Raw genomic sequence first — 19,879 nt, forward strand, 5'->3', positions numbered from 1 at the left:
GCAGTCTTGCGTTCCAGGAGCTGCTACCGACAAATCAGCAAAAACACGCCAAATGTGTCACCTGTGACACTTGTGAGGTTATCTCGAACACACTCCGTCAGTCTTGATGCCGTTGAACAACAAAATGTTTAAAAATGTCGCGAGTTTACCTGGTGATATCCTCATGCGCGACGCGATCGCGAAAACAGCAAACAATTAACACCACGCCGATGTTGTTCACAGGACAGCAAGAGTAAACGATCGGGAGACTCTTGTCGTCGTTATCGTTCCCCTCGCACGTTTTATTTCTCCGGTTTCAGCGTTTTTGCTTCACAACTAAAGCGAGCAGTTTACTTTGTGCACTAACATGGACTCGAGTCAACCAGCGCCACCTCTGGCCAAGTGCCACAGCCTACAGCCAGATCAACCTGTGACACACATCTGCAGCACGTTTGAATTCGTTTCATGCACATTTGTACCTTTCAACTGTGTCCGTTTGTGCGTCATGCAAATAAACCTTTGACATGAATGAAATGACACTAATATGTCACTAGTGTTGTAACATCACATGTCATTAGTGTAGTCTGTCTGTGTGTTTTCTCTGCGAACAAACATTTTAGAGTTGGTAGTTATATACAGTCTGCATAAGTGTGGTCAATCTAATAAACATTTGTAAGGTGATGGCAGTTACTGTGAATGTACAGCAGGTACACAGTGATTAGTAATAAACAGTCAGACAATGACTCTGACAATCTCATTTAATCTTGCAGATTGAATGCACTTTCTGCGGAAAGTGGTACCACACAGTGTGTGTGGACTTCCCCTGTGCAGAAGGCAACTACAAATGTTGTGGGTGCTAAATAAACAGAAAAAAGTGATCTCTGTTGTCTTTGCTTACTGATTGTTTTTAGTGTTGACTATCCACATTGCTGGGATTGCATCTTTCAACATGTTTGTGGGTAGATGTGGATGTACCAGGGGCAAGTGCAGCCACTCAGCCTCTACTCAATGTGATCATAGCAGCAGGTGCAGATGTGTCACAAGTTAATCTAGTAGTAGGCTATGCTACTTGGCCACGGGTGGCAGCAGTGGATTGACCTCCATTGGAGACTGCTCCTGCTGCTGTGTGATAGTGGATCTGCTACAAATTGAAGATCATATGCAAGTGTTGGAAATTAACCCTTGTATTATGTTGAAAAAAAAAATATGAAATTGATTTTGTTGCGGGTCATTTTGACCCGTACTGTGTAAATCCACTCAGAACCGTCAAAAAACTGCAATAAAACAACAGCAACTTTATTTTCCATCAGATCAACATGTAGAACACAGACATGCAACAGTTAGACTTTCCATAACTATTTTCAGGAACAATTTGGTTTTTCGTTCTTACAAACACATTTCTGTTGAACTTGCCCAACGTTCTCAGTTTTTCAATGTTCAACATTTTCATTTTTGTCCACATGATGGACAGAATGTAACTGTGTGCTTTCTGCAGATGTACTTCTTGCATTTCTCACAAAAAGTGCTTGTTTTACAACATGAATCTTCCTAACTTAGATTTAAAAAAAAAAAAAAGATTTCTACGTCTTCTCCAGACTCATAAACAGTTGACAAACCAATCGACACACCTGAGTCACTGACTTTCTTAAATCCACTCACTCTCACTGGCTGTTTATTACTAATCACTGTGTAACTGCTGTGAATTCACAGTAACTGCCATCTCCTTACAAATGTTCATTAGATTAACCACACTTATACAGACTGTATATAACTACCAACTCTCCATGTTGATGGATCGCCTATATTGGCTGGAAATATTCATTTCCAGAGAAAAGACACAGACAGACTCTGCTTACAGGATGTGATGTGACAACACTAATGGAATACTGATGTGTCATATTCCAAGGCGTATTTTATTGTTATGGAAAAAGAGAATATTAAAATCATGATGAACAGGGGTGGTGATTTCTATGACTTTGTGTATATAATTTGGAATTTTGTACAAATGTAGGCCAATAATAAATATATGATATCATTTCATTCTTGTCAAAGGATCAACACCGTCCAAAGACATGCAGCTTGTGGGGACAGGTTAATTGGATAATCCAAATTGTCACTAGGTGTGAATGTGCGAGTGAATGTGAGTGCGAATGGTTGTCTGTCCCTGTGTGTTGGCCCTGCGACAGACTGGCGACCTGTCCAGGGTGTACCCCGCCTCTCGCCCTATGACAGCTGGGATAGGCTCCAGCGCCCCCCGCGACCCTGAAAAGGATAAGCGGAAGCGAATGGATGGATGGATTCTTGTCAAAGGTTTATTTGCATGACGCACAGACAGAGACAATTGAAAGGTACAAATGTGCATGAAACGAATTCAAACGTGCTGCAGATGTGTGTCACAAGTTGATCTGGCTGTAGGCTGTGGCATTTGGCCAGAGGTGGCGCTGGTTGATTCGAGTCCATGTTAGTGCACAAAGTAAACTGCTCGCTTTAGTTGTGAAGCAAAAACGCTGAAACCGGAGAAATAAAACGTGCGAGGGGAACGATAACGACGACAAGAGTCTCCCGATCGTTTACTCTTGCTGTCCGGTGAACAACATCGGCGTGGTGTTAATTGTTTGCTGTTTTCGCGATCGCGTCGCGCATGAGGATATCACCAGGTAAACTCGAAACATTTGTAAACATTTTGTTGTTCAACGGCATCAAGACTGACGGAGTGTGTTTGAGATAACCTCACAAGTGTCACAGGTGACACATTTGGCGTGTTTTTGCTGATTTGTCGGTAGCAGCTCCTGAAACGCAAGACTGCCAAACATCTGTTCGACCAACGCCAGTTGATCTAAACGCCAGTAGATCTGGAACACCGGCAAGAGAATAAGCTTGAAAATGGTTTATCTTTTCATTCTTTCCCAACCTGGAAGCAACATGAGGCAGCTCGTGTATCGATGTTAGCAAACGAAGGCGTGTAGCCTGGATAGCAGGTGTGGGACCAGCTGATATCCAGTTCTCTTCCATCTCCAAATATCTGTTGGTGCTCCAGACATTTTCATTCCGGTAAGTTCTAAATATGTTCATATCACTCTTTATAGCCTATTAGTTTTATTTTCGATGCGCTCTGAGGTCATAGCAAATTAGAACAAACATCCTACTGAGTGATTTTGCAGATATATACGTTCTGTTTATAGAGTTGCTAATTATTTGGCGTTATTGCAGCAAACCAACCTTATGAAATGGATGAAACATCATGACTGAGTTCCAGTGCTACACAAGGGACCTGCTTCAAACAAACCACCATGCCAATCAGATTACTTCTTCCATGTGAGGGTGAAGAGGTGACCCTTCTGGATAAGATGGTGAGGGTTTGCTGCGTTTGGTGAACAGTGTGATAATAAAACCAGGGAAAAATGAAACCTGCTCCTGTTAAACATTCCTAAGTCTTTTGCTGTATAAATAGCGGTATTTTTCAAAAGATACAGTAATTAAAGTAATATTAGTAGTGGGTGATATCATGTAAACATTTTGTCACTTGTAAACTATAAATGATATGGATTCTACATTGTAACGGATGTGATGTTCTATAAAGTGGTTTTAATAATAAAAAAAAAAGGCAAACATTAGTTTGTTTCTTTATTCAATTTTTGAACAGTGGGACTCAGTCAGTACATATTCCCATATTCCCATAACCCAGCATGCAGGTTCATCTGTAACAGTCCTTGTGCCACAGATCAACACTGTTGCTTCTACATTAAACAGAAGAGCAGTGACATGGGTGCAGGTCTCCACGGGTGCAGCGGGCGGCTTCACCCTTCCCTGTGATGCTCACAGTGACCCATGGCTGCAATGCTGGTTCATTCAGTCTTTGAGAGTGCAGTACCTGAAACAGACAAATTTAATTTAAAGACAAGAACTATGAGCCAAGGCCGACATAAATGTGTTTAATCTACTTTATCATAAATGTAAGAAAGTGTTTAGAAAGTTAGTACATACATGTAATTTTTCATTTTTTTATGTGTCCATCTATAGAACGCTGCATGTTAAAGTGTAAATCTGCCTGTTCTCTGTCAGAAACCTGCCTGCAGAAAATGAACCTAAAGTATGTAATGCAAGGATGTCATCACTTTAGAGATGGAGAAAGCATAAAGTGACAATTATGAATCAATTAATATGATAAGGATATTCTGCAGGTCATTAATCAATGTATAAAGTTAAAATAAAATGTATTTTTAGTGACACAGGATACAAATATGGAAGCAAGATGTATAATTAGAATTATTTATAATAAATATGAATAAATCATTGCAATTTCTTTAACCATAGAGAATAACTAAATCCTTCAGGACAATGTCTCATCAATGCACTGAACTCACCATGTTATCCCTCTAACAGCCTCCACATGTTCTCACTGTAGTTTCCCCTCATGAATGAATTTATGCTGCACTAATGTGAATGTTTGCAGGGAAATCAAACGCATTTCACACGCAGTACTCGAGCTGACTTACCTTTGTTTGAATGACGACTTGTACGCGCTGACTCCACAGATAAGGTACGAAAATATGTCAGGCTATGTCAGTAGCGGTTGGTCTTCAGGGTTTCTACTCCACGGCCGTATTTCATACGGGTCCACATTTCCAATGCACGCTATTTTCTGCAAGTACCGCCGCTTCGCCTCTGAGCGCAATCGGTCTCTATACCGTCCGTTTCTTTGGAGCTGCTTTTAAGCATCTTGTAATCGTCGTTCCAACACAGTGTGTTTGTTTTGATTCGTAGACCCCGAACATGGCGCCGCGCTCCCACAATGCATTGCGGCGTGACGTCAACTTCAAAGCCCTATATTAATCACAGTGACAGTAAAGGAGGTAAAGGGCTGACGTCATCACGTACGCTGCGTTCTCTGTGGACTCTGAGTGAACTCAAAGTACAAACTACAAGTACACAAACACGAAGGTAGCTCAGAGTGGCGGACACACTCGGCCTCGTTGGTCCAGCTGTGAGTCCGTTACCGTGAACTATGGAGCGGCAGATTTGTGCTGGAACTAAGCTGCACACAGCTGATGTTAGCCAGGAAAACATTACACACTGACTTTAATGGAGAGACCGGAAATACAAACACACACAGTTTGTTGTGTGAAGAAATCAAACATGAGCTGAACAAACAGTAAAGTTCCTAAAGACAAACTGTTAAAGGAGGAAACAAAGCAAACTTACAGTTTCTTCACACACCAACAACAAGCGCCACTCCACACCTGGACACTAAACACGGACACACAGGTGAGCTGCTTCCTGGAAGGAGGCGGGGCTCCACCTGAAACTCAGCACAGGTGGGAGGGGCTCAGCTCTGTGTGTGCTGATGTGTTAACTTTAAAAATATGCGTCTGACTGCTCAGACTGAGTCAGAGTAAAGTTCACATGCTGACGTGTGGAGACATGAAACCTTGTTGTAGCTGCAGGTGTGAACACACTGATCCCAGATCAGCTCTGCTGTATTTGTAACATGAACATTTCTGCTGCAAAGCTTCAAATGTTCAGCATGTTTCTCTGTTTCCAGTCTATAGATCCAGTCACACTTTCTACCTTCACCTGTGCAGGAAAGACTGAGAGCAGAGCTGAAACCAACCGTCCAATCAGTGAGCAGCATCAACACCTGAGCTTCATTCAGACTCTGTTATTGAAGATGTTGTTGGTACAAAGTTCATCTGCTGCTCACATGAATCCATGAAAGATTTATTTCTCTGAATGTTTCTTCAAAGCTCATTTCAACCTGTTGAAGACATGAATGAAAGTGCAGACTGAGAGTGGATCACATGATGTTTAAGGTGTGTCATGTGACATGTTCAGTATTGTCACACATGTCTCGATTGTCCCTGATATCATAGCTGCTCAAACACTGATGATTATATTCAGGGCTGGACTGGGACAAAAAATGGGCCCAGGCATTTTGACTACCCATATGGAAAAGATATTTATAAATCTTATAAAGTTTGTATCTGTCTCGTGTGAAACTTGTATGAAAAGCATACAAGAGTGAAAACAGATTTAAGATCCCTTGAAAAATTATATAATGAAACTTGTATGTTTTGGATACTTACTAAAACAATATATGAAAGTAATGAGAAAGTGGCCGCTTTAATGAGTAAATCATATAAGACTTACGTGATTTACTCATTTCTTTTCCATATGGGTAGAGACCGGCCCACCAGGTATTACAGGAAAAACCATAAATCCTTTGAATGAAAACAAACGCTGTTGTCACAGTGATGTACACTGTCTTGTTGGTATATATGCATCAATCTAATAAACTTAAACCTACACCATCCTCCCTATTCTGCTGTTCTAAACAGTACCCGAAAGTAGACTGCTTGGTCGAGTTAACCTCCTGAACTATCTACAACACATGGTGAAAACCTGAAATTAAGACAGAGAAGACTAGAGGTGAGACATGATCATTACTGATTACTGATGACAGATTTAGATATATTTTCATAAACCATTCATTTGCCACATTAATAAACAGCATGGCAGGGCAAAATATTTTTTCTAACATGGCAACCTTTAAAAAGTGAGAGGAGACAGAAAGACAGGTGAGAAAGAAGAAAAATTAAACTGACTTTTTGATGGCATTTTACACACAGTACTGGTGCAGTATCTAGAAAATGTGGGAAAATACTGGCAAAATCAGCTGATCATTGATCAGTTTCATGATTGAAGTAGAAACAGGAGAGAATGAGAGAAGAAGAGGCAGCTGTGCAGCAAAGACAGAATAAATCGCGCAATATTTTCTCTGAATACGAGACCATTCCGTTTTTTATGGGACGGTTGGAAACTCTAATAACTAACCTTATACATAAAATTAGATAAAACAAGTTCAACATCAATAACATCATAGCACCCGCCCAGCAGTATATAAACTCCACAAAATATGAATAAAAACAGACAGGAATATTATTACAGATTAAATAAACTTAAAAAATAAACTTTAACTTTAAATATTTTGCTCTTCATAAAAATATATCCTGTCAAAATTATGCAAGTTAGAAATATGAACATGCTGCCAAAACCCCAGAAAAAATAAATGAAAGCAAACACAAGGTTGGAGCCGCATGTAGACGGAGCTGGGCGTTGCTGCAGGGGTGGAGCTAATAAACTGTGCGGGCCGTTCAGTGTCGTACTTTCCCTGAGTGCATCATTACACTGCAGCTCCATCTGAATCTGCACAGGTGCAGCAAAGTCGGCTGACTTGGTTCAACATTACTGCAACAGGGAAAGTGAGGCAGGCTGCACTGGTGCATTAGTGACATGACATCATACATGTCCATGAACTGACAGGTTTCCTTGCTGAGCTCAAAAACTCTAGAACTTTTATCCCAACTCAGCCAGCGGACCTCTGTATGATGAGGAATGTCGGCAAACTCTGAATCTATTTCCCACATAAAAGACTGAAACTGACGGTGATTTAAACTTTTAGCTCAGATCAAATTTACGGTCTGTGTTACGGTGATCAATACATGCTCCATTTTTAGGACTTTACCACACAGCGTTTCCTGGTGTGTGATGCAGTGATCTGCTGTTAACTCACCGGTACAGTTCTCCTGCATCTTTACTCGCATCCTGCTGACTAGTCCACTTTTTTCACCGCACAACACCGGCGCTCCATCTGTTGTAAGTCCAACAAGTTTGTCCCAGGACAGTTTCATGTCGTTACACTTTGACATGCGTTTTAAAAATGTCTTTTCCTGTCGTTGTCCCGTATGGAACGCCAGGACTGCCATAATGAATTAATTAAATACACCATTAAATAATTAATTAAATGTGGCAATAATTAATTAAAATTGGAATTAATTAATTAAATAAATAGTTATGACACACGTCATTAATTAATTATGTATTTCACATTTTAATTAATTATTGAGACATTTAATTAATTATTTAATGATATATTTATTTATTTCATTTTGGCAGTCCTGGCGCCTGGCTCTCATCTTGAATTAATTTTATCTGTCAACCTCACCCATCGAACGCAGGGGGCGGGGTTAACGCTGCCCATGCAGCTTCTCTAACATTTGATTGGTTGCCGTGCAAAGTAAGTCAAAACAGGTCGATCCTAGATAATCAATTGCTTGTGTAGACTTGGGGCAGCCAGGTATCCCAGAATGCATTTCAAATCACAGGCAGCAATGGTGGTGGTGTAGTTTTAAAATAGCCCGTTTTTCTGTCACCAACTACACTTTTAACAGTGTTTTAGCCGCGAATGTCGCGCTGTAATCTTCACGTCTGGTCAGGTTGTCAACATAGAACATGTTTGTGCTCAGATGTTTTCAGAGATTTCAGTAGCTCTGCTAACAGTCAGCATGCAGAGTGCACCGAGGGGGTTACGTTAACCGGTTTGTTTACATATTCCACTCTCCGTGTTCCACATGTTGCATTCGCAGATTCTCATTTTCACCGAACGATCGTCTCTTTCCACCTGCTCTTGTGTCTCTGTGCTTCTGTAACATAAAGAACGAGCTGACATTTTTCTCACGACACCAGCGATCAGCTCAACAGGCCCTCAGTTTACCTGCATGCATCCTCCTCCTCACCTGTCAGCTGTTTAACACCTGCTGCTAATTCAAGAAACACGCCCACGTTACCTGGTGATAGTCACAGTTTAACTGGGCAGCCGGTGCTCGATATTACGCAACGTCAGCACATTTTTCTGCACATGATAAGTAAATATAGTTTTTCCCGAGCGCAGAGTTGCTGGAGCTTGTTTCCCAACAGAGCACTTTATAGGCGAACCCACTTCCAATCACCGGCACAGCTTTGAAACCTCAGCTGAGTTTTAGCTCTCAGTGTTAAACGCTGGACTTAATTCACTCAGGTTTTGTCTGTCGGGTCACGTTTACTTCGCTGTTTTATTTACAACTGAGCAAATCGGTTTGGCTGAGGTTAAAGTTACGTTTCAGAACTGCACAGTTTTACAGACGTTTAATGGTTCACTGGCACATGTGTTAGACTGAACCATTCGCTTTTCTTTATCTGGTGTGTTTTGGATTTAACAGTGAATTTTGAGATTAAACTGACTTTTAAAATGTTTTTATACAAAGAGGAAAGAGAAGGCGCATTTCCACCGAGAGGAGCAGAGTTTCCAACTACATGTTCATAATGCAGACTGCAACCTGGACAGAAATATTATATCATCTGTTTTTTAATAGTTATTCTAAGCACCAGCGATCTGTTAGAATTTTTAGAGTTTACTTAACTAAAAATAAATGAGGTTAACATATAATTTGTGTGATTTTTTCTCTCTCTCTCTTTTTATTCATTTATTTATTTATTTTCTTTTTCGGTCATGTTATGTTTAACTGTCAAGGTTTGTTACAAACTATGAAACACATGGTGCAGACTTCTGGATGTTAGAAGAAAACTAATACTGCTCATGAATGAGACTAAAGGCAGGAAGGTGTCCTTTAAAACTAAACATGTTAGTAGGACCTCCCTATTTATATCATAGTTTATGAAATAGCACGTGTATTTCAGTAATAGCTACTGATTTCAGTGTAGTGGTGAACAGTCACACAGCTCACGTGGGTGTTATCTGTGATACTCCTTAACTATCATTTATCCAGGTTAACTTCAGTTAACTCTGAGCGGCTGGATCGACGGAGGTCAGACAACAATTTTACATGTATGATCTTAAAACAGGACACAGCCATTATCCGTCCTGGCCTCCTATCAAATGTGAACGCAGACTGAGTCTATGTTTGACGTTTGCTTTATATCTAATCTTCCTCTCAAACATTTAAACAGCAGCGAGTCTGCAGCTGAGGGAACACAAACTCAAACTGTCTGAACAGGTTTGCTCGTTTCTTGGATTCATTTGGTGATTTATTAAATGTATAACTGTTATTCTAATCTGCTGCTGAGTCTCTGACGCTGATGAAAATGCAGAAAACACAGATCACACCTGTTCAACCAATCGCTTTCATTCCACTTTGATCTGTGACAAACTGACGGTTCATCTCTGTTACAGTGTTGTTAGACTGCTATATTTGTGTGTTCTTTATGCTGTAGATGTTCACGTCTCTGGAATAGTTGGCAGTATTAAGGATGATTTTCTGTAAAATCATATTGATATGAGCCGTGAATTATTCGTAGATGACAGTTAGATTAGTCAGCTGGGAAACTCTGTGTTATCTCAGAGAGCTGAAGATATCGTGGACATGCTGACCTCGCTCTGTGGTGTACAGGTCCGTTTACCCTCATGATTAATATTCACAATAAAAATATTAGTCGAACATCATGAAGTCTGTATGTGTGTCATAGTGTCGAACAACCTTTGTACAGTTAAAGCAGTTACTACATGAGGAAACACCAACGTTATCTCTTTTATGTGTTTATCAGGTCACGCTGATGACTGAACAAAAACCCAAAGATCAGCTGTTAATCGAATTTATTTGCTCTCTCTCCTCCTTAAACATGTTTTTAATGTTAGTTATAATTCAGAATTGGCGAGTGAAACATGTAGGACACATAAGAACATCAGGAAATAAAACCCTGATAAATATAACCTCAGTAAAATAAGTCAGTGTCAGCGGGGTTATTACAGCTGTGTACCGGGGCCTGCGCTTTGTCGGTGGTAATAACAGCTCGATTGCTTGCGAGCCGAGCGGGTCTATCCACGCTTTGCCGTGAGACTGGGCAGACATCTCCGAAATCATCGAAGCACTTTTACAAAGAGGCTCTATCTTGACAAACCGACCAGACACATGAAGATTAAACCGCTACATTCTCAGCTAAAAAAATATTAAAACTGTATTTGGTGACACACAAACAGGGTTTTTCAAAGTTCAGTTCTGTTAGTTTCCACATGCTGGTTGTTGTGTGCTAAAAACAATGGCCACCAGGCCAAAGCAATGGTTTTGAGTCGATCAGCGTTAGCCCCGCCCCCTGAGTTTGATGGGTGAGGCTGACAGATAAAATTATTTCATGGTGAGAGCCAGGCGCCAGGACTGCCAAAATGAAATAAATAAACATATCATTAAATAATTAATTAAATGTGTCAATAATTAATTAATTAAATGTGTCAATAATTAATTAAAATGTGAAATACATAATTAATTAATTAAATGTGTCAATAATTAATTAAAATGTGAAATACATAAATAATTAATTAAATGTGTCAATAATTAATTAAAATGTGAAATGCATAAATAATTAATTAAATGTGTCATAACTATTTATTTAATTAATTATTTAATGGTGTATTTAATTAATTCATTATGGCAGTCCTGGCGTTCCATAGAGATGCAGTAGTTTTATTTCTTTTACTCCTTTTTTGGTTCAAAACATCAGCTCATGGCCTCCAAACACTGACTACTTCTGAGCGTGAACTGAGGCGCTGACGGCTGCTGTCAGAGCGATTTGGTTTTGGTTTCTTTGCCAGATCTGTTGTCTGAAGACCAACAAGGAGACTCAACGGATTTACTTTACCAAGTGGATCATCACAGCTTTGCCGTATTGGTCCATTTGATCGACCTTTGTTGTTATTATTTATTTTATTTTCAGTTGTTACAGACGGGACAGACATGACTGAGGGATAGGAAAGGGAGAAAGAAAGAGGAAGGAAAAGAAAAACAGAAGGGGAGAGGGACAGTGAGAAAGGAAACATAAAAAGAGAAAGAAGAGAAAACAAGGAAAAACAAACAGAGCAACATACTAAACACAACACCATCACATTAATCTAGCTAAGTGTAAACAGCAGTAAATACTAAATACTGAATGTTGTTGTGCAGCACGCAGGACAGACAGCGCACAATGTGCTTTGAAGTAGCAGCAAGAAAGGTGTAGTTTATGTCTATGAACAGTGAACACCCGTGTGCACACCTGTGTGGATCAGCGCGTATGGATCCTACACACAGGTTTGTAAATGAGGCCCAGCTGTTTTACATGTGCACATATATGTGACTGTTCAGTGCATCAGTGTGTCATCGTACCGCTGAGACATGACTGTCAGATCATGCATGAGGTGTGTTTGAATCCCAGGTAAACACATTTGGAGGGCAGATCATGGCCTGGATGGTGAATGTAGCTACAATCGCTGCCAGGTACAGTCACAAACACTTCTTTCCTTCATATTTTTACCTAAAAATAGGATGCATCATTTTGACCTTTGACCTCCATATTGTGATCAGTGTAGTTCAGTCCTGGTGCAGATTAAAGGATCTGTCCAGCTGTATCTGTATGAGTAACCTGAACACGGCGAGCGCGTGGGAGGTCATGGCCTATTGTCTCTGTGCTCTTTGCTTGCAGTCGTCTGTCTCAGGCTCCTCCCACCCTTCGAGCCATCGACATGTTCACCTTCAGAGGACCTTCTCAGGTTGGAGACAGATTGCTGCTGAAGGCGATCGTGAACAACGCCTTCAGAAACAGGTATCCCAGAACACTGGCTCAGCGCTGCAGCTGTGCAGCAGACAGAGAACTGACACGTGTCCTTACTGCAGCATGGAGGTGGGCGTGCGTGCGGAGGCCTACCACGAGGAGGGGCCTAACCGACACATAAACTCCGCCTTCATGACCTTTGAGGTGCTCGATGATGGCGGGAAGCCACGCACATTACCACGGATACGACCTGAACCCCTGGTGAGTTAAGCTAACGCTCACAAACGGCTCGTTAGCGTGCTGCATCCGTAAAGTGTCTGGATGTGACGCGGCTGTCTGTGATTGGCTAATACTGACTGAAAGACATGAAATCTGCTTCAGAATTTGTGGTATGAAACCGCACTCTGATTGGCTAACAAGGTGTCAGTCACAAGACATCAGCCTGTGAACGTTTGATTTCACAGCCAGACTCCTGATAACAGCTGATCCAAGGTGAGCTCAGAGAAAGCAGCGGGTGACATCAGTGTAGCTGGGTCGGTCTTTTACACCGCCCGTGGTGCTGATGGATGGATGAGCAGGAAACATGGCCTCTGGTGGTGTTGTTAAAAAGGGTGGAGCAGTAGATTGACAGTTGGTGTCAGCTTCATTCACACTGTGGTGAAGCAGTTTGTGGAGATCGTCCTGTAGAATAAAACATGAGTATCATAAACAGAAGGTGCAGAAACACTCGATTAACCATTAAGCCGAAGGCTGAGCAAAGATCAGAGCTGTGAACTTCAAATCATGTTATCAGTCATAAACCCGTCTGATGGAGCGACCATGGTGTCGTTACAGGCTGAAGGGCGCTCGCTGTAGTCGTAGATCGTTATCAGCACGAACAAACACCGAGTAATAACACTCCACTCAGTTTGTAGCACAGATCGGTGTACTGGTCATGAACTGGTGCTGGGAATCTGCCTGCTGTGTTACACACTGGTGCCCTCTGCCTGTGTGTCTCTCATTTACAGGAAGGACAAAGGAGGTTTCAGGAGGCAACAGCCAGGAAAAAGATCAGGCTGGACAGGTACATGTCTCCAAACAGCCCCTAAAGTCTCTGCGTTTACATCAGCTTTTGTTGTGCAGCTGCACAGACCCACAGTGCCATCATCCTGATTCCTGTAACTGTGTTTAGGAAGTACATCATTTCCCGCACGCAGGGGGAGGTGCCTCTGTCTGTTCCCTGGGATCCCACCAACCAGGTGAGGAGAAGCTCCACGCGTCACCTGTACTGCTCACGTTAGTCCAGGACTCACGGGAGAGAAGTCAAACCTTCTTTACATACATGTGTATATTACTGTATTACAAATAACAGACAACTTGGCACTGATTGTGTAGGCACCTTGTTGCTAGCAGCTTGTCACAAAAACATCATTAGTTCTCATTTCTGTAGCTGAATCTATAAAAACCGGACATAAAACAGTATTTTTGATTTCCACAGAGCTGCTCATCAGCTGTCGTTGATGATGTCACAGCCTGTGCTTGAGCTGGACACAGTAAACCTTTAATAGGCTCATTTAGTTTCTTTTCACCCACATCAGCGTCTCAGCTGTGTGTCGGTGGTGCGTCGTCACGACTTTTGGGACATGATTTCTGTTTCTTTCTTAAAGGATGTTCAGTGATTTTATTTGTTTGTTCCACTGCAGTTTATATGTCAGTGTATGATCTGACCGAGCAGACCTCAGCGTGTTTATGTCCCACTTAGCTCCAAAGCTGAGCCACAGTCAGACTCTCACCGCGCCTGCAGACTGATTTAGTCGACAGGCCGACGAGTCGCACCGCTGTGCTTCACCTTCACTGCAGATGAGAAATAGTGCTGCAGCAGTTTGTCTTCATTTTGCACCCTTAATACTTACACTGTTCCTTCTCTCACCAACCAATCACAGCAGATGGCCCCGCCCCTCCCTGAGCCTGGTTCTGCTGGAGGTTTCTTCCTGTTAAAAGGGAGTTTTTCCTTCCCACTGTCACCAAAGTGCTGCTCATAGGGGGTCATATGATTATTGGGTTTTTCTCTTTATCTATGAAGCGCCTTGAGGCGACTTTTGTTGTGATTTGGCGCTATATAAATAAAGTTGAATTGAACTGTTGGACGGCACTGATTCATATATAATAAGTAGTATTTGAATGGCGGGAGGCGGCCTGCTAACGCTGAGCTCTGGAGATGAGTTTGTGGTGTTTCCTGTGTTTGTGCTTCCAGGTGTATCTGAGCTATAACAACGTCTCAGCTCTGAAGATGCTGGCAGCCAGAAGCAACTGGCGCCTGAGCTGTGAGAAGGACCAGGTATGTGCTTCTCACTAATGAGCTGTTTGTTTGTGTGAGTCTGCCCCCATCGGTGCTTTATGTTGTGTTCACAGGTTCAGCTTTACACCCTGGAGCAGAAGTCCATGCTGAGTTTCAAGATTGAATGTGAGGTGGACGTTCCTGCTCACAGAGCCTTTGATTTACTCGCTGAGCTGAGCAACAGGCCGAGCTGGGACTCGCATTATAAGTAAGACTCTGGGACTCGTCTGTTTGACCTTTGCTACGATCAGCGGTTTCTGTGCTTCACAGCAGCAGTCGCTCGGCCCTGTTTCTACTCGCTGCCTCGGTATTGTTCTCCGATTCCAATGATGGACTTTTCTGAGGCTCAGGGTTAAAAATAAGCGATGTGTGGTTTAGGTTCATGCTGCTCACTTTGCACTGAGGCTGACATGTTATCAGTTAAGGTTAAAGTGACATTAGCTGTGAGGGCCTGTCTGTCTCTTTATTCTCACGTTTAAATAAAAGGGGAACGGTGGCTCTCCCCCAGCCGAGCCAGCCTGCAGATGAAACTCATCCTGGCTGCTTAGATTTGCAGCCTTACCCTTTGCATTGATCTCATGACCAGCAGGTGGTGGAAAGAACATGTCTGTGGAGGAGGCGGAGCTTTGTCTCCGATGCTGTCAACACCGTGGGCCTGTGCTGGTGGAGCAGACCACTGTTTAGATCGTTCCTGTCTGCATCGCCTCCAACTGGTGCAGAACGCTGCTGCTCGCATGCTGACCGGTTCCAAAAAGAGAGACCACATCACTCCGGTCCTCTGCTCTCTCCACTGGCTCCCAGTTGCTTTTAGGATTGATTTTAAAATTTTACTGCTGGTTTTTAAGGTTCTTAACGGTACTGCACCTCCTTACCTGGCAGAGCTTCTTAGCATTTACTGCCCCAGGAGATCTTTGAGGTCAGCAGACCTGATGCTTTTAGATGTTCCCAGGTACAGATTAAAGACTAGGTGAGAGAGGGCTTTTGCTGTGGCTGCACCCAGACTGTGGAACAGTTTACCTCCTCACATCAGATTCTCCACAAGCCTAGGAACTTTTAAAACTGCTCTTAAAACTCACCTCTTCTCGTTGGCTTTTAGCAAGGTTAACTTACTGTATTAACTTATTGTTTTATCAGTGAGGTGTTTTATGTACTTGTGTTTTATTGTATTTTATATTTGTATTTTATTGCACAGCACTTTGGTCAGCCTTGGTTGTTTTTAAATGTGCTTTATAAATAAACGTGACTTGACTTGACACTGTGGGAAATCCCAGTTTTAAAACAGTAACTGGAAGTTGTGGATCGGTCACTGAGGTATCACAGTGGCGCAGACTCCTGCCCTCACTTGGGGCAGGAGTCTGCGCCAAGTGAGGGTTTTTAATACGTTGGATTGTAAGGTGGAGTTTAGATTTACAGCTCCATCTAATATGCTATCATTGCATCAAGCGGGGGAGTTTGCATGTTCCCCCCGCGTCCCCTGGGTTCTCCCCGCGTCCCCTGGGTTCCCCCCGCGTCTCCCTGGGTTCTCCCCGCGTCCCCTGGGTTCTCCCCGCGCCCCCCTGAGTTTAGATTTACTCCCTGGTTCTCCCCTGTCCTCCAGCTTCCTCCACAGTCCAAGGACATGCAGTTAGTGGGTTAGGTTAACTGGAAACTCTCACACAGGTGTGAATGGTCGTGTTTAGCCCTGCGACCGACTGGCGACCTGTCCAGTGTGTACCCTGCCTCAAAGACGGCTTTGATAGGCTCCACCCCCTGCGACCCTGAGAAGGATAAGCAGCAGAGATGGGTGGAGATCTGGGTGATGTCATCACCAAGCCCTTTGTTATGTAGTTTCCCCTTCAGTGTCCCTATGCACGAGCTCCACCCTCAGCTGGTGAAGCACAGAAGCAGCTGTTTGCCTCTGCCGTGGATACATGTGGAGTAAACTGCAGCTCAGTCTTTAAACAGTGCTGTCAGTCACCTTTTTCACAGTGTGTATGTGTTTCCTCAAACAGGAAGTGCGAGCTGATTCAGCTGGTCGACAACGATGACTTCATATATCGTGTGGTGACTCCATCGGTGCGTCATGGCGCGATGGGATCTCCCACTGCAGCCAATCAGGCAAAAGGGATTCTCCAGGACTTCATCCTGTTGGCCTCCAAAAGGAAGCCATGTGGCAGCGGGTCAGTAGAACCAGATCCATCCACCTGTGTCCTGCAGGATTTCCTGATGCGTTCCCTTTCTGTTTTCCTTCAGAGACCCATATGTCATCGCCCTACGCTCAGTGTCCCTGCCCACTCAGCCTCCCACTGAAGGCTATAACAGAGGAGAGGTTCTGTGTGCTGGATTCACCATACTGGAGACCAAAGACAACAAGTCACTGGTGAGAACAACAGCATCGTACATATACTCTTATCACAGCTGGCTGTTATTAGTGTGTTATCTTTCTTTCAGATCAGCTACTTTAACCAGGCGTCTCCGGAGGTCCTTCCCTACATCTCCACAGATATTGCCGGCCTGTCCTCCTCTTTCTACCACACCTTCTGCTCCTGCAGCCAGTACTTGACCAGGAACAGACTGTGACAGCGGCAGCAGCCTGTCCGAGGCTCTCCTCAGCACCAGACGCTCACTGTAGGGACAGCCTGCTTGGTTTATGTGGTGGGAAGACTTTATGATCATTTCATGGATTGATACAAAGGTCAGCAGTAAAAATCTACTTGTTAAGTGAGTAAAATCAGCCGCTGTGTCAGTTACTGAGTTGTTAAGCTGCTGTTCATGTTTGAGGTACATGACTGTAACAGCTGTACAGGTGTGGGCTTGTACTTAATGCAGGTTCATTTTAACACTATAACTGTTTTCTGCAGTTCAACATGACGTGCTGGTTTAAAACATGAATATTCACTTTTTCCACTGAACTACAGTAAAGTGTTGTGTTGTATTTTTTTCTTGTTTTAATCGAGTGATGGATGATTTTCTTTGTTGTAAACGTTCAAAAATCAGCATTAAAAGTACCGAGTGAGACTGAGAGCACTGATGTCACCTGTGACACTTTAAAGATTTATGGATGCAAATAAATGCAGTGCTGCAGTCAGTAAGAGAGGCGGGCTGCATGTGAAGTGTTAGCTACAGCAGGAGAGCGTTTCATATGTGTGCGCCGTGGTCAGCTGCTGCTGTAGCCAATCACAAACCTCGGACTGGCTCACACAGGCTCAGAGGCTAATTCTGGTTTTGGACTTGGTTCCTTTAATAGAATTTATTATGAATGTTATAATAATCATTGAATCATATATATACAGTATGATGATGTTAACTTCAGCAACCCAAAGCAGCAGCATTTATCTACACACTGAGACAAACTGAGACTCTGTGGTGACTTTGAATATAAAAGCACATTGAAACCTGCTGTGATCACTGAGGTAGAATATACAGGCTTCTGCTTGCTCTCCCTGCACGCTGTGCACTGAGCTCCTTCACCACAGCGGCAGCTTCACCACCTTTCTTTGTGTCCACCTCAATGATAAAGTCGTATTTGTCCATCATTCCCAGTAAAGCATAAAGCTGCTCCTGCCCCGTGGGCAGCGATGCTGCATTCAGGTGTAGAGCCACCCTCTGCGACACCGCCGCTGGGATCCGAGGAGGCCATTTGTGCTCAGCCAGGACTACAGTGACGTATGGAAACAGGCGCTCGACTGTGGACACAAAAACCTGGAGCAAAGAGGAGGAAGACTATGAAACAGCAAGAACACTCCAACGACTAAAAATGACACTTTTCCATCGTCTAACTGGATCGGCACTGGACATTGTTGGATTGGTAGTGAACTTGAGTTTTGCTCACCAAGCCTGAGCAGCTAAAAAGCCTTCATGAAGAACAGAGGATTGCATTTGCTTGGGGACCGTCTGACAAACATGGCAGCTTATACAACTCAAGCTTGCTACAATTCCAACATTAATCTCAAATAACTCTTTCTGTGGGGGTGTGATGAGTTTCCCAGCCAGGGTGGACCCTCAAAAGGAGGCTCCAACATCTACACCTGCTCGATTCTAGTTTGATGGATTTCCAGCCAGGTGTGTTAAACGTTACATGCGTCTGCTCTGTTATTTATTAACGTATTGTCTGCAGACTCTGCTTCAGGTGGGATCAGATGTGCTTACTGCTGTGCTGTCGCTGCTCTGTAAGCCCTCCATGCTGATCCACACAGGTCTGTGGAGCTCGTCGGCCCTGTAGGCTGACTGCAGCAGGTGAAGAGAAGCCTCCAGAAGCTGCTGACTATGGACCCTCAGGTAAATTCCCCAGGAGGCATCAGCAGTCTGCCCGAGGGTCTGAATAACATCCTGAGAACACACACATGATTGGCCTTAATAAAAATGTAACCAAGCTGGTGGTTGGCTGGTGATCTACAGATACCTGCAGTGTGAGGGGCTCTGAGCTCCTTCCAGAACCTTCTACCAGAAGGACTCCAGGTCGACTGCTGTCAGAGGTCACACGAACGACCAGCATCCCGCTGCCCCCACCTGTTAGTGAAACAGACTCAGTGTGACTTTAAGGTGGTGCGACAGCAGCATGTGCAGGTTTACAGTTTGACATCATCAGGATGAACAGCTGATCTGTGACATGCTGCATTATCATGAGGTGATTAGGAGATCGTAGCTATGAAGGGAGGGACAGGCTGTGACCACGACTGATACTCAAAGGGACAAATGTTTGCCGCACCAATGCAGCAGTCGCTTCCCCGTTGTCCAACACGCCGCCTCTGTCCACTGCGGCTTCAAACACTGATTTCTGATCAAGCAGCTGTGCTCTGTACTCTCTGCTCAGCACAGCTGTGAACACTTCTGTCGCTTTCATTTCTACCAAAACAACAGATAGTTTTTGTTTTTCACAATTGTTACTGTAACGGTCAAAATCCCAGGACATCAGCAGGTTCAGAAATGTTCAAACCAGCTTTTCTGCCACCAAGAGTCACTAAGAACATCATCCTGATGACCGATGTGAACACAAAGGTTCAGCTGCCACATGACGTCATACATCAAGTTCACTTTAAAATTACCTTGAGAAAAAACTCATGAGGGATCTCTGAATGCTTCGTGGCACAAATGAGGCAGTTTCTTGGTGTTTCTCGCCACAGTGCCACACTGTCATTCATAATGTTTCCACCAGATGTCGCTAGCATATGTAAAGTACAACTTTGAGAGCGTGCTTTGCCCGGGCGTTTCAGTCTGGCACGTTAAAATCAGGTTATAAACCCTGAGGTG

General features: G+C 43.3%; 2 protein-coding genes across 5 annotated transcripts in view; one reads left to right on the forward strand and one right to left on the reverse strand.

Annotated features, from left to right (window-relative positions):
- Positions 1–19,879, reverse strand: part of LOC146498537 (protein NLRC3-like) — an 80,340-nt gene that overhangs the window by 21,118 nt on the left and 39,343 nt on the right. Inside the window, exons 18-20 of one of the 4 annotated variants that reach the window (XM_085139924.1) lie at positions 19,032–19,138; positions 18,779–18,958; positions 16,934–18,331 (exon numbers count right to left, since the gene is read on the reverse strand). The exons of 2 other annotated variants lie outside the window; for them this stretch is intronic. In XM_085139924.1, the coding sequence (XP_084996050.1) occupies positions 18,035–18,331; positions 18,779–18,958; positions 19,032–19,138 (584 nt within the window). In that variant the 3' untranslated portion in view covers positions 16,934–18,034. Of the gene's footprint in view, positions 1–5,181; positions 5,293–16,933; positions 18,332–18,778; positions 18,959–19,031; positions 19,139–19,879 lie in introns of those variants that run through there. One more of the 4 variants, XM_085139919.1, reaches the window with a different exon arrangement.
- On the forward strand, positions 12,007–17,564 carry LOC146498538 (acyl-coenzyme A thioesterase 11-like). Its single transcript, XM_085140058.1, has 10 exons — positions 12,007–12,059; positions 12,265–12,384; positions 12,456–12,594; positions 13,341–13,396; positions 13,505–13,571; positions 14,567–14,650; positions 14,725–14,858; positions 16,642–16,809; positions 16,883–17,009; positions 17,081–17,564. Exons 1-10 carry the CDS (start codon positions 12,022–12,024, stop codon positions 17,207–17,209), a joined length of 1,062 nt encoding a protein of 353 aa, XP_084996184.1. The 5' UTR covers positions 12,007–12,021; the 3' UTR covers positions 17,210–17,564.

The sequence above is a fragment of the Neolamprologus multifasciatus genome, chromosome 18, assembly GCF_963576455.1.
Source record: "Neolamprologus multifasciatus chromosome 18, fNeoMul1.2, whole genome shotgun sequence".
In the NCBI taxonomy this organism is placed as follows: domain Eukaryota; kingdom Metazoa; phylum Chordata; class Actinopteri; order Cichliformes; family Cichlidae; genus Neolamprologus; species Neolamprologus multifasciatus.